The 15,613-nt window shown below is 35.9% G+C and overlaps 1 protein-coding gene across 1 annotated transcript; it reads left to right on the forward strand.

Moving 5' to 3' along the window:
* Positions 1-9,769: 9,769 nt before the first annotated feature.
* On the forward strand, positions 9,770-14,008 carry LOC128095163 (olfactory receptor 14A2-like). The gene has a single exon (XM_052713929.1). It carries the CDS (start codon positions 10,019-10,021, stop codon positions 11,024-11,026), a length of 1,008 nt encoding a protein of 335 aa, XP_052569889.1. The 5' UTR covers positions 9,770-10,018; the 3' UTR covers positions 11,027-14,008.
* Positions 14,009-15,613: the final 1,605 nt, after the last annotated feature.

The raw sequence follows: 15,613 nt of genomic DNA on the forward strand, positions 1-15,613 counted from the left end.
TTTGTTTTTCCCTCATCAATTTTAGTCGTGATTTGACATAATCTATCCTTGTTGTTTCCTCATTTTTCTCTTTCATAATGGAAATGTCTGGTTTGTATGAAATATATAATTTGTGTTTTAATATTTAAGGCCAGGCCAGAGATTTATCTGAATTTCCAGAAAAAAATGGAGGTAGCAGGAATCATAAAAGTTCTTATTAATGAAATCAAACCTGAGCCAGGCATTGGGGTGAACTGGAAGATCAGAGAACCAGAACAAGCCACAGCTACCTCACCTCGCCGGATCCTCAGCTGGTCTTGTTTCCTCAGACTGGAGGCCTCTGAGTCCTCATCCAGAATGGGTCTCAGCTGAACTGCTGCTCAAAAGCCTGAATGCCTAACCAGGCCAAATGCTTAACCAGGCCAAATGCTGCTAGTTTCTGGTCCTCACGCCTTATATACCTTTCTGCTATCTGCCATCACTCCCTGGGAACAAAGGCTTGCTTTCTGGGATTAAAGGCATGTGTCACCATGCCTGGCTGTTTCCAATGTGGCCTTGAACTCACAGATATCCAGAGGGATTTCTACCTCTGGAGTGCTAGGATTAAAGGTGTGAGTGCCACTATTTTCTAGCCTTTGTATCTAGTGGCTGTTCTGTCTTTGACCCCAGATAAGTTTATTAGGGTACACAATATTTTGGGGAACACAATACCACCACATTTCCCCTTTTTTGTCTAAAATTTAAAAAACACTTATAACTAATACAAGAAAAATTATATCCAATAAGTATATACAATATACTCAGTCAGGATTACATTAATGATGTCTAGTCCATTAACACTTGACAGATTCAGACAAAAAACTCCATTAATATATAACAATGTCCAGTCCAGTAACATTTGATAAACTCAAAAAATTTCATTAACTTATCCTATTTAAAACAAGTATTTCCTTTTTAAAGTAGATTCAAAAATTGACCCTTTTATCTTACCATATTCATATTTTCATAAAAGTTTCAATAATCTACATTTTGTTATTTTTATATCTTCCCCTTTTTCTTTTCAGTGTAGATTCAGTGATCTACCCATTTATCCTATTATTTCTTTATCTTTTTTCTCAGAGTAGACTCGATGATCTATCTCATATCTATATTCTCTTTTTCTTTTTGCTTTCTAGGGGTGAAGATATTTTTAGGGAATCTTGAAAAGAAAATTTTTGGGTTAATTGTCAAGTCCTGTATCATTTGTCCAGTTGCTGCATAATGAGAAAGTGCAGGACTTGTTTCAAGTCCTTGTTCGAGTGGTCTGTCAGGCTGAATCATCTCAGCAAGTCATCTCAAGATTGTCCTGAACAGTTTGTAGTCCAAAGTCGATCTTTCCGTGGTGTTAATCAGCTTAATGGCTTTACCATAGTCCATGTGGAATCATCGTTGTAGGGTCCCATCATCCTTTTGAAGATTTCAAAGTCATTGTTAGGGATGGTCATGGTTCCCGGCAGATTTTTTTTTTTTTTTTTACCTCCTCTGTGGTTTGGAGTAATCACACTCTGATAAATGTCTGTCTCACGAAACCATGAGTGTTCTTCCCTAGAAGAGAAAATCTTCACAGCAATTTCTCCCCACCATTTGTCTTGCCAAACTTTTCCAAACTGACCTTTGCCGATGCTTTCTTGTAACACGAGGGTCCTGGCAATTGTTCTCTGAACAAGCAGCAGTAAACTCTTCATCCCAGGTAGCAGCATCACCACAGTTGCCAAGACAATGAGAAGGAGCCAGCAACTTGGAGCAGCAGTTTTTGCCTCCATGGTCCCACCACTGTTTGTGTTTCAGCCCAGGCCGAAGCTTCTCCTAAGCCTCCTAGGCCGGCCTCAAACTTGGAATCCTCCTGCCTCTCCCTCCTTCAGTAAAACCTACCAGCATGCGCCACCACAACTGGCCATAGCTCTGGCCTGAGCTGGGCCCCCCAAGGCCACAGACAAGCCGCTTTTTCATGCATTCGTACCACAAACATTGGGCGCCAGATGTTGCAGGAATCATAAAAGTTCTTATTAATAAAATCAAACCTGAGCCAGGTATTGGGGTGAACTGGAAGATCAGAGAACCAGAACAAGCCACAGCTACCTCACCTCGCCGGATCCTCAGCTGGTCTTGTTTCCTCAGACTGGAGGCCTCTGAGTCCTCATCCAGAATGGGTCTCAGCTGAACTGCTGTTCAAAACCCTAAATGCTTAACCAGGCCAAGTGCTTAACCAGGCCAAATGCTGCTAGTTTCTGGCCTTCACACCTTATATACCTTTCTGCTTTCTACCATCACTCCCTGGGATTAAAGGCTTGCTTTCTGGGATTAAAGGCATGTGTCACCATGCCTGGCTGTTTCCAATGTGGCCTTGAACTCACAGACATCCAGAGGGATTTCTACCTCTGGAGAGCTAGGATTAAAGGCATGAGTGCCACCATTTTCTAGCCTTTGTATCTAGTGGCTGTTCTGTCTTTGACCCCAGATAAGTTTATTAGGGTGCACAATATTTTGTGGAACACAATACCACCACAAATGGATCATACACATAACAATTTTCATCTATTTTAATTGCTTATAATATTTATTTTATTTTGAATTATGTCTACAAATGTGTTTGAGGTGGTGAGTACTTGTGACAGAGAATGCCCTCAGAGGCCAGAAAAATTATTGCAGCTGGTGTGATGGGTAGTTTTGTGTAGCCTAAAGTGGGTGTTGGGAAAAAAATTCAAGTTCTTAGCATGAACAGAACCAGCTTTTAACCTCTGAGTAGCAAATGAGCCAAGAAACTACATAAAGTACTACCACATTTGCATAAAATTGTCCTTTCTTTATCCCTCCCTCTTATACCACTCCCTACTCTGCTTTCTCTTCCTTCTGTTTCATCCTTGTTTCTCCTCTCTCCCTCTTCTGTCCCCCTCACTCCTTTCTAGTTGTTCTCTCACCCTCCCTTCTCTGTCTCTCTCTCTCTGTCTCTCTGACTCTCTCTGTCTCTGTCTCTCTCTGTCACTCTCTCTCTCTTTCATCCTCATATTATCCTTAAGGCTCTGTAATGCTATGTGAGCTTTTAAATTGAGATATAAAACTGATACATAAAAATTGAGATACAAAAATATATACAACCTTAATTTACCACTATTTTAAAATAAATCTGATTAGAAAGATGTAATATAAATTAGTCTTGTTTTCTTTTTAGGATATCTTCATAATAACTTTAGGAAGAAATTTTATGATTTTAGTTTGGACTTTTTTCCATTTATGTAGTAATGAATTATTCTTATATAAATATAGCTTATATTTAAGTTAACTTTAGAAAGAATTTTGAATGTTTGGACTGTAGAAGCATGGATAGGTATAAAAGTATCTCAATGTGGTCATTGCCTAATTTATACATGTATCAAAGGATTACATTGCCCCATATAATGTACAATTAATTTGTATCAATAAGCATAAACAAATGAACGAAATGAAAAAAATACAAAAAGTATAAAAATAAAATTTAAAGGTTTCATTTAACCCATAGCCTAAACCTTGCCTTTGTATAAGATGGCTATGAGTTTGTGTAACAGAAGTTGGTCCTATTTACTGAACATTGTCAACCCTTAAAACATTTCAATGGTAATCATAAGAAAACTATAAGATACATACATGCTGCTTTATCTAAAGTCTTGTAAAAGCCCAATGGATAGCGAAGGGTAGGATAAAAGCTTGACATATCTCCAATTATTTTGTTTGTATTTGATTCTGTTTAAATTTGGGACAATTGTTGCCCAACTCTGAGAATAAGTATGGTGTCTACCCCAAGTTTACACCTCTCTTCAAGGCTGAAGAAAAGATAAATTAACTAAAATATTTCCAATTTGTCTTCTTTTTCTGAGACAGTCTGTTCAACACTGGTAGTTATTTAGCTCCTTTTCTGTTTAATATTGGAGTTCTTTTCAATAGTTCTAAAGACAAGCCTATCCAACAAAATTATATCAATTAAATTCCTTTCCTATCTTTCACTATTGTGTTTGCTGTTTGGTATCGGTGGAGATTAGCTATCCCTAATGTGCTATGACTTTCTAAAGTCAAGTTCCTGTGGCATAGGATTCCCTTAAAGTAACTAAGACAAAATATTCCATCTTTTTCTTGAGTATTGTTCTTTGCCATGTCATATTTTAATTTTAATTTTATTTCATCTTTTAATTCATTTTTAAAAGTTTTATTTATTTTATGTATATATGAGTGCTCTATCTGTATATACGTCTTTACACCAGAAGAGGACATCAGATCCTATTATACATGGACCTTTACCAGGCTATTCCAACAGAATTAAGGTTAGAGAAATACAGAAAAAATATCAATAGGAAAAATAACTGTGAATTGATCACTGCTAAATTACATTGCTTTAATAGCTGTCCCAATTTCCTCCATATCTATAATGTTTTAAAAATTGTTTTAGATGCATTTTTTTATCATCTGCCAGTGGAAATTTGAAATTTGAAACTTAGAACATTTCAGGTTCTTCATGTTCCTAAAAAAGGAGTTACTCTTCAGATGTATGTAGGAAGATTTTTCCAGCAGATCAATTTGAGGTAGCAATTGTTTTCACATACATTAGAGTTCAATTCAGCAGTGGATCATCTGAAAGGAATATAGAACATGTAGCCCCATTTAGAAACATTGAAATCTGTTGTGTCTTGAGAGTATTGAGAAAATTCAAAGTTCTTAGCTAAACTGTAATAATTTCTTATCATGAGAGTGCAAATATAATCTGCAGGGAAATATTGTTCCTTTTTATAATCTTTAATGTGGATTCATTTGAAATATCACTTAATCATACTGTTTCTAAAAGAATTTTTAAGTCACATGGCTACATCCTGGGCATCCACAAAGGAGAATCTTTCTGGATATCCTCACGAAGACTGGCATTTCTTAAGATAGCTTATAGTGATATTTTATTTGTACTAAAATGTGATTTGTGTGTTAATAAATAAAGTTGCCCAGGGGTCAGAGCTATTAGAGCCATAGCAAAAGCTGGGCGGTGGTGGTACACACCTTTAATCCCAGCACTTGTTAGGCAGAGCTAGGTAGATCTCTGTGTGTTCAAGGATATAGCCAGCATTGGAGACACATGCCTTTAATCTCAATACCAACCATAGAAGACCTGGAGGTCTGTACAGACAGGCAGTGATGAGGCAGTCATGTGGTTGAGTTTACAACCAATGAGAAGGCAGAACAGAAAGTCTATATAAAGACAAAAACACAGGAAGTAGGTCTCTTGGCTGAAGAGGCTAGCTGCAGCAGACGGGTAAGGCTCTTAGCTCTGATCTCTTGGCTTTCTTCTTTGCATTGGTTCTTTGTTTCTTATTTAATAAGATGGTTAGTTACATCTACAAGAGGTAGTGTTGTAATAATTGCTGTTTCTTACATACCAGATTAATCAGCCTGATGATAATATACTAGAATACATCATGAAAAATTGCTAATATTTTCTCAAGAATTAAAGTAATTATGTATTTTCTTAATTGTACAGTACATAGAATTGGAGACAACATTAAAGTTTTAAACAAATGTTCCAAAATACAACATTTAGGAACTTTGAATAAAGACTCCAATCATACATCCTGTGTTAATTACTTTTCTCATGAGTGTCCCAAAATATATTGGGTAAAAGTCAACACAAGAAAGGAAAGACTAATTTTAGCTCATGGTTTGCAGGTACCGTCCAAATTATAGCAAAAGCTTAGTTTCAGGGTCACAAAATACTGGTCACAGTGTATCTACAATCAGAAAGCAGAAAATGGCTACTTATATCACTCTAATTGTATTCTGGTCAACTTATCTTTTTCTTCCCAGGATACAAATCCAAAAAAGTCACCCACAGCCAGGATACATCTTCCTGCTAAGGTCAATCCTCTCTAAAAATGTCCTTAGAGACATACTCAAATTGTTTTTCTTAGTTGATATTAATTCTCATCAAATTACAGGAAACATTGGCCATCTCAACTCTATGCCTTGACTACTTGCTGCCCAAATGCATCATTTTTAAGCATAATATTATACCAAACTTCTGAAAGTTTCATGTTCATTTCATGAGGATAAATTAATTTAATAAACCTCTAAAATACCTAAAGTCTTAACACTTACAACATTATTACAATGTCTATGGTCCAGAACTTAGTTGTTAAGAGTTGATACTTATCCTGCTGAAGAGGCAGATTTTGTTTTCAGTGCTCATATTAGGCTGTGCAGAGTTGCCCATAACTCCAACCCAAATGATCTGTTATGGCTTTTGATGTCATCCTCACTCACGTGCACTCACTAAGTCAAACTCATACAATGACATAATTTAAAATAAAATACTGTTTTTAAGTTCATGATCTGTCCATAATCTAATTGTCGTCTGAAACTCAAAGCCGTAATATGTCTGGCCTTGAAAAACATTATGCATTTCATATGCATTTATATGATACTGTAAGAACCACTGTGTAGTGTTACGCTTTAAAGTTATGCCTCTGAACATCAAGTTGACATGGGATAATGTTGAGATGGCTTATATTCACTGTCAATTTGATGAGATTTAGAATTTAAATTTAGAGACCAAGTGTCTCTAAGGGCAAAGATTTCCAGTGAGGCTTAAGCTTGGGGGGAGGATGTGTTGGTGGCTCTATTTTCTATATTTAAGTCTTGGGCAGAAAAAAAGAAGCTGGGAAGAATATCACTGGAGTGGTATAGTTTGTCATTTTCTGCCTTCTCACTGTAGGACCACTGCGACCAGCTCTTTCATGAAGCAACACTGTGCTATCTGTGCCATGACGCACTTGTACTTGAAAACCATGAACTAGAGTCAGTCCTTCTTTTCTCATGTTGTCTTTTATCCTCATGTATTTTGACACAAGCATTGAGAAAAGAATTTGATGCAGGTGGTATGGCAGGGGCTTTTAACCATAATTCATAATTTTTGTATTTTATAACATTTATTTAAAACTATAATGCTGTCTCCAACTCTATGTACTGTGTAACTAAAGAGATACATAATTAGTTTAATTATGGGGAAATCATGAGCATGTTCTTCATGATCTATCCCAGTGTATTTTCTGGGAAATACGTAATGTGTTCTGTATGAAGCACCAATTATTCCAACACTAATTATTTTAAGACGAGGATTCTTAATAAGGCTACCCAGAAATGTTTGCCTTTGGGGAATCCCAGGAAGTAGCCAAGTGACTTTAAAAGGTCTGTTAGAAATGTTTGGATTATATAAGGTTTCAAGTGAATCCACATTAAAGGTTACAAAAAGGTAAAACATTTTTATTTTTGTCTTATATTTGCGTACTCACAATGAAAAATGATCACAGTTTAGCAAAGAAAATTTGAGTTTTCTTACAACACTAAAGATGCAACAATATGAAATGATTTTAGGTTTTCCAAATGAGATCTACATGTGCTATTTTCCTTCCAGTAGATCCACTGCAAAAGTGTACCATAAGGTTTATGGAAAAATTTCCCCTCCTCAAATTGATGCTGCTGGAAAATCTTCCTACAAGTATCTGAAGAGTAACTCTTTTCTTGGAATGTGAAGAATTTGAATTGTTTTAAGGTACCAATTTCAAATTTCCATAAAAAAATGTTAAAATATACTCTCTGAAAACAATTGAAATAATATGACAGATGTTGAGGAAATTGGAACAGATATGAAAAACAATGTAATTCAGCAGTAATTGATTCACCCTTATTTCTCATATTTGCCTGTTTGTGTTTTTTGTAAGCCTCCTGGTTGTTATAGCAGAATCTCAGCCCTCTACCATACCTTCTTCCTGGGCACACAGAGAGCTGCTCTCTAAATTTTCCAAATTAGATCCATCCTTATGTTGCATTAGAGTTGTGCTTTCCTAAATGTCATCTCTAGAGATCTTTATCCTGTATACATGTATACTTGTCCTGTGAACTTTGGTGGAATTGCCTTAAGCTCAAGCAGCCAACTGATGAATCTGTAAATTGTAATCATTTATTGACCTAAAATATAACATCTGAAGATTATTGTTGTTTAATAGAGTATATGTACATGTTTGTATATTCTTATCTTTGCCTCATCCAGTGGAGAATAAGATGCACCCATATTTTCTATATTAGTCTCTATCATTGTCATGTCACACACACACACACAAACACAAATACATACACACAGCCACTCCACCCCACACAGAGTTATGCAATTAATTTTAACCTAGTAAATAATACAGTTTGCACCAAAAATTTTGACTTGCACCAAGACATATCAGGTAATATTGAAAACTGAATTACAAGCAATATGGCACGATAAAAATATTCAAGAAAATAAGGAATCCTATGCAACTGAGATTCTGGCTTTTGAAAGTCACAGTACTTTAGGAATAGCTGATGTCCACAGAAATCAAACACTGAATATAATAGTGAAAGGTGAGAAAGGAATTTAGTAAATATAATTGAATTGAACAACCTTGTCTTCAGAAGTACTCATAAGAACTCCATGATTAAACAGGGAAAAAGCATAAAAACTACTGTGGCAGATTGGGCTCTGGTTTATTACTATCTCAGTCGGATCACATAGTCTCAGCTGTGTCTAGGTAATTACAGTTGACTTTGCTTAGAAAGGCAACACCTGTTAAATTGAAAGGGGAGTGTTATCAGATGCTTTATTTGCTTTGCAAGGTGTTTTATCATTTAGAATACTGATATTTTTTCCCCGTTAATGTTTATTACTTCTCATGGGGTCAGCCTCACCAGTGAGTCACCTGCCTACAATCCTCCACTGTTGAAGCAAGGAAATGAATGATGACTACTTGGTGGTCCTTTGTAGTATGGAATACATGAGTAAAATATGGCAGTTAATAAATTGTAAAATCTGGTTATTTTTTTTTCAGCCTTGAAAAGTGATTATACTGGCTTGAGAAAAACACCATGCTTATCCTCAAAATTGAGGAACAAATTGTCCGAAAGTTTAAGAAAATCAAATACAAAGGAAACTATTGAAGAGATGTCAAGATTTTCTCTTACCATTAGCTTTCCATTGGGTATTTGCTGTGGTTTGAAGTAAAGTAGTATCTAAAACCCCATTATTATTTTCTTAAGAATTCTTGATGAAAACTGTTATGAGTTGACAGAAGTGCTCAGCAAATTGACCCAATTTCTGTTACCCAAACTCATAGCTATCTAATACAAATGCAAGGTTGTGGCTGCAGAACTAAGTGAAACCTCTACGTTTTATTTTTACCTTTTAGGTATTTTATTTTTCTGCATTTTCCTTTGTTTATTACTGTGTACTAGTGCACAGTAACTTTGTATTATATATGGTAATGTGATCTCTTCATGCATGTGTACTTATCATATTGAGGTATATTTAGACATATCTTTATATCAATATATCATGCCTCTATTGTTCAAACATTCAAAACTATTTCTTATAGCTGGCTGAAATAGACTCAGTTTTCATAAAAAAAATAACAACAACTGATTAACACTTAGGGAAACAAGACCTGTCCAAACTGCGAAAATTCTTCCTAGGCTAATTATGACTAGTTACTTAAAAAATAAGGCTAATTTATATCACACATAGCTCATGCTACTCTGACTTTATTTTAAAATGGTGAGGAATTAAGATTCTATAGCTCAATTGTAGAATGTGGTCAGCATATAGAGAGCCTTAAGGACAATAGAAGGAGAGTGAGAGACAGGCAGACAGAGAGACAGTGAGAGAGAGAGAGAGAGAGAGAGAGAGAGAGAGAGAGAGAGAGAGAGAGAGAGAGAGAGAGAGAGAAGTGAGCAAGATCGAAAGAAAGACAGAGAGAGAATATAGAGTAGGTAGAGAGAGAGGGAGAGAGAAGGTAAGATTATGAGAGGAAAGGAGAAAGAAATAAGAGTTTTGGGAAATGTATTTGTATCTTAAGTGTGGTATCTTGACTCCTTTCCACTGAGCATTTCTGTATGTCAGTATTATCATTTGTGTGATGCCAATTTTTATTCATTTTTTCTTTACTCTTGAAGAGCCTGAAAAGAATCCAGAATGCACAATGTCACTGCAATAACTGGATTCATCCTCATGGGGTTCTCTGACATCCAGAAGCTGCAGACTTTATGTGGAGTGCTCTTCCTAGGGATGTACATGGCAGTTGTAATAAGCAATCTCATCATCATCACTCTTATCACCATTGACCTGCAGCTTCAAACACCCATGTACTTCTTCTTGAAGAATGTGTCCTTGTTGGATGTCTTCTTTGTGTCTGTTCCCATTCCAAATTTCTTTGTCAATAGCCTAACTCACAACAATTCCATTTCCATTCTTGGTTGTGTCTTCCAGGTATTTTTAATGACTTCATTTGCAGCAGGAGAAGTATTTGTCCTGACTGCCATGTCCTATGACCGCTATGTTGCCATTTGCAATCCCTTGCACTACCAATCCATAATGAGTAGTGGTACATGTGTGCTGATGGTGGGTGTTTCCTGGGCTATTGGGGTAATAATTGGAGTCTTATACACAGCTGGCACATTTTCTCTGCCCTTCTGTGGCTCCAATGTGATCCTGCAGATTTTTTGTGATGTTCCCTCATTGCTAAGGATTTCATGCTCCAAAACACTCGTGGTCATTTATTCAAGTCTTGGAATTGGTGTTTGTGTGGCCATGTCTTGCTTAATCTGTGTGATGATCTCTTACTTTTACATATTCTCCACTGTGTTGAAGATTCCTACTACTAAAGGTCAGTCCAAAGCATTTTCCACGTGCATCCCCCACCTCACTGTTCTCACTGTTTTCATAGCTACTGCTTGCTTTGTCTATCTGAAGCCTCCCTCAGATGTACCATCAATCACAGACAGGCTCTTTTCTGTGCTCTACACTGTGTTACCTCCAGCACTGAATCCTTTGATCTACAGCCTGAGGAACAGTGATGTCAAGTGTGCTCTGAGGAGGTTACATCAAAATCTCTGCTCAAGGGGTTCACTTCATTTAAAACTTCAAAGTATTTTTCAGTGGCATAGCACCTCACAAGTTACAAGCAAGATTTGTAATTTTTGACTTTAGAAAGACAATTATAGAATTCATATTTTGACTTGAGTAAATAAAAACTCAGAACAGGGCTTATATTATATAAGATCAGAAAATTAGATTGCATCAGACTAACATATGAATTCATGGTACTAGTTTCTTCCTCTGTATGATAAAGCTGTTCTCATTTGAGAAATATAACCTTCTAAATCTATTGTTCAGTTTTAATGCTAAGATTCCATGCTAGGTCATTTTGTGACTTTTTATCAGGTTCATTTCGTTCATAACTAACTAACTAACTAACTAACTAACTAAGTGAATGAATCAATAAAAGACCAATTTAGATAGGGAAAGTATGTGAGCAATATAGGTAAATCCACATATGGCTCCTATGCCAATCTGTCTAGTAGTGAGAAAAACAGCAGAGAAACTAAATCAGTAGAATGAGAACATTCTGGAGACTTGACCCAATCTGTAAAGCAATACCAAATGCTTACAGCAAAGACAAATCTGGAGAAAGATTATGTGAGCCAAGTTCTAAAATATAATTAGTGGCCACTCTGGATGAGGATATTGTCAGAAAGACAGTAGAGAGGTGGAAATTTTTGTGGCTCATTTTTGCCACTTCTCTTCAATACAAACATTATTTAAAGATGAGAGAAGGCAAGCTCATTTGTCTAAAAAAATAAATAACGTAAGCAAGTTCTAGAGACTTAAAAAATATAGACAAGTCCCTCTCTCAAAATTATAGAAATGTTAAAAAGTTGCTGGGGAGAGGGGAATCTCTGACTCTCCTGGGTGCTCATATGATTCTCTATGATTTGTGAAATGACCTCAACATCATGCATACAGCTACAGGATTGCACTACTGTGAGTTGTAACAATTTCATGAATAGGACCTTTTTGTGATATAGCTGACTTTGTCTCCTCCATGCCACTGTAAGTAAGGAACCTCAGCAAATTCATTGTTTTACCATGTTGTACTTTGCTGGAGTTACTTTTGTATTTCTTTTATTCTGTATCTGGTGTGAGTAGGTATTATTTCTCCAGAGGAACAACTAACCCAACAGTTTTTCATATGTGTTTATTAACCTGCCTCTAGGCCAGAAAAGCCACACCTCTAACTATGTGCAGGTGAATTTTTCCATAATGGAATAGAAAGTTGTGGAACCAGTTAAACTTTCAGAGGACATCAATTGTCCAGATGTGGGAGCCCATTTTCAGGTTTCCTAGTGTCTTTACCCATCAAGTCTGCATAGAGGAGAGGATTGGGCGTGTCTCTTTTGCTCCACCACCTTGATATTCCTATAAATATCCTAAGGCAGAGACGGTGGGGGGCAATGGAATAGGTTCCTGACCTTCGTGAGGCTATCCTGTATTTTCTATCTTTATCTCCCCCCTCTGTATTCTTCTGTCTAATATTTCCTGCTGCTCCTACTCAAGAGAACTCTGGGGAACTGTGGGGGTGGGTAGGCAGCCTCTCCACATCCATGAAAGATTTTCCTTGGTAAATTTTCCAGTGTCTTCAAATACAAAATATTTTATTTCTGATATAAGGAATCTCTTTGGAGACTCTATGCTTTATCAGAGTAATTATACATCTTCTATATTTAATTGAGTTTTCATTTCTCAAAAAGTACAATATTTGGAATGTATGGCCTCTCTCAATTACATTAACAACGTTTTATAGTCACTCTGACAAAAGGTTACTGGACCCCAAGTCATGATTTGAAACCATGCTTATTGGCCTTACCCTATTTCATCTTAGCCTCACACATAGGGAGACAAATTACTTATCTCTATCATCCAAGCAAAAACCAAAGTGACTCTCCATTCTGGAATATATGCTGACATCTTCAAATCCACTCTTAATAACAAATCTTATGAATGACCTGATGTCCTAAAAATTATCTATGTGATACTTGATTATAAACACAGATTTATACTGAAATGGCCCTGTGATGCTTGACTCAACTCAAACCATTAGCTGTACATGATTTTGTTTCATTGGATCTCAATGTTATCTCAAGACCTACTTTAAAATAAGAGACAAATAAAGATATCCACTGATGTAGTTAACAACAAAAAAGTCATTTTCTATTCATTAGCATGGTTTTCACAAAAACACTCTCTCTTCTATGTGGTGTTCAGATTTCAATGTTTTCCCTTTCAACTAAAACTTTTGCCTAATGTTCTTTTGTGTCTGGTATTGATTAATTCAATTATGAGGGCAAGAAGCTAGAAAGAAAGTAGTCTGATATTACTTCTAAAAATTCCTTACTATATCTGTGGTCAAGTAAAAGAGTTTGCTGCTGCATTGCTAAGAAGAATATCTGAAAACATACATTTGAAAATTTTGAACCTAGATCAAAGTTTTGACAATCCAGCTTCTTTCTTTTTGTTTTTATCTTTTTTCTTTTGTATTGTCTCTCACTTCTTGACTAATGTAATCATTCATTCCACTGAATTAAAATTCAAATAACTTATATAAGTACAATGCTAGAGTGCGAAAATAGCCATGTGTCTTATCCAGCTCTCAATGATACAGTAAAGAAGGATGCAGAAGAGGTTAATGAATCATCAGGAATAGCATAGAAAAACAAACACGCAGACATTGACATAGAAGGACTGTAAGCCCCCTCAGCCACAGGCTACATATAATGAAATAATACTTCCGTATTAAAGCGTTCACTGTATCAAACTCATATAGAAGTATACAGGTTCCAGACACATGAATACTGAGCCTCTGTCATTATTCAAGAAATAATAATAATTAAGAAAGAAAATTATGATTTTTTAAACAAATGTATCTAATAAAGAAGTGTTAGAAATTATAAACTCATTATGTCTAATTAAAACTGTGGTTGGAAGTATTTTCAATAGATTCAACCAAGCAAGAGTATCGAAGACAGATAACAGTATTCCTCTCAAAAAAGCTCAAAGACCTTAATGCAAGACACAAAGCTATGAAACTGCCAGAGAAAACACTTCAAGGTAGAGGCACAGGCAAAGGTATTTTTCCAGATTTATTTTTCACATTTATTTTAATTTTCTATAATTTTATAAGTGAGTACTGTGTTTGTATCATTTCCAATAAAGGCTTTCATCCATTAAACTCCTTTCATGTCTTTCTCCCACTTACTTTCAAATTAATTGTTTCTTTGTAGAAATTATTACACACACACACTCATACTCAGAGAGACAGAGGCAGAGATAGAGACAGAGAACTACCATACCACAACCACTACCAACATCAACAGCAACACTACCAAAACCTCCACTACATGGACTACTTTTCTGCCATGGTATGAAGGAAAATTCAAATCAATTCCCCTAACTGATTGATATCTATTGGTCTCTTGCATATATTAAGTTAATGAGTAAAGAGTTAATCACAGGAGATAGTAGTATTTTTTTAAAGATTTATTTATTTATTATGTATACAGAAGAGGTTGACAGATCTCATTACAGATGGTTGTGAGCCACTATGTGGGTACTGGGAATTGAACTCAGGACCTCTGGAAGAGTGGTCACTGCTCTTAACATCTGAGCCATCTCTACACCCCAATATGGTAGTATGTTATACAAGAAGAAATATGTAATTTTTCCTATTCAAAAAATGAAATGGATAAACATTAAAGCTATAAAATTGATTATTGAATAGAATAAGAGTTAAAGATCAGTCACTTCATTGTTCATAATATTTGTGTATTATTTTTACTTTGGAAATAACATTTGTTTTCTAAATTATCTAAAATGTGTCCTCAAAGTTTTGGGACCAACCTACTTTAAAATTGATGTGAATTAGCTTAAGTGAAATAAATGCTTCAATTGAAATATATAAATACATGAAACAAGAATTTCTGGCACATATAACATCAAATATTTCGGAAGAAATATAAAGATATCTGCTTTTGTTGCATGGAGGATTCTTGGAGGGGTGGTGTGACCACAGAAATTTTAAAACTTTGCTAGGCATACATTAGGACTGTGCAAGTGAGAACATGTTTGATATTCCTTGGATCCAGGAAATTCTCCAAGGAAGGATGGAAAAATGAAACAAATAAAGATACAAAATAAAGCTGTGATAACCCCTATTAGTACTCTTCTCATTCCTGTGGCACAATCCCTAGAGCAAGGACTATGGGAGGGAGGATTCAGTTAGGATCCCAGGTGCAGGAGGCACCAGTCCACTATGGCAGGAAAGACATTGCATCTAGAGAGGCTTCACCATTTTGGAAGGAGTATACAATTCCCCTCTTCACATACTGGTTGACAAGAAGGCAAACAGCACTAGAAACAGGAACAGGCTCTAAGCTTCAAGATATTTCCCTACTTTTTTCTACCCGCAAGCTAGGTCTCTATTCTTAGTGATTCCAAAGCATCACAAAACAATTTGATCATCTGGAGACAAAGTGTGAAAATATATGAGCCAGTGAGTTACATTTTTATAATCAAACCTTAAGAGTTAATTGGTCTCATAAACTCAGTATGAATTCCTGATATGGATAATGCCCAACCTATGTCAAACTGATGAGTAAGTAGCAACAGTGAAGGCCCAAGTAAAACTCTTTAATTAAAGGTTTTCTATGGCTACCATTCATTATGCTATTTCAT

The sequence above is a fragment of the Peromyscus californicus genome, unplaced genomic scaffold (genome assembly GCF_007827085.1).
Source record: "Peromyscus californicus insignis strain IS unplaced genomic scaffold, ASM782708v3 Scaffold_4__1_contigs__length_199733344, whole genome shotgun sequence".
In the NCBI taxonomy this organism is placed as follows: Eukaryota; Metazoa; Chordata; class Mammalia; order Rodentia; family Cricetidae; genus Peromyscus; species Peromyscus californicus.

Excerpts from the sequence above, each read along its gene's own strand:
- LOC128095163 (XM_052713929.1), top strand. The coding sequence starts at position 10,019 with ATGCACAATGTCACTGCAATAACTGGATTCATCCTCATGGGGTTCTCT.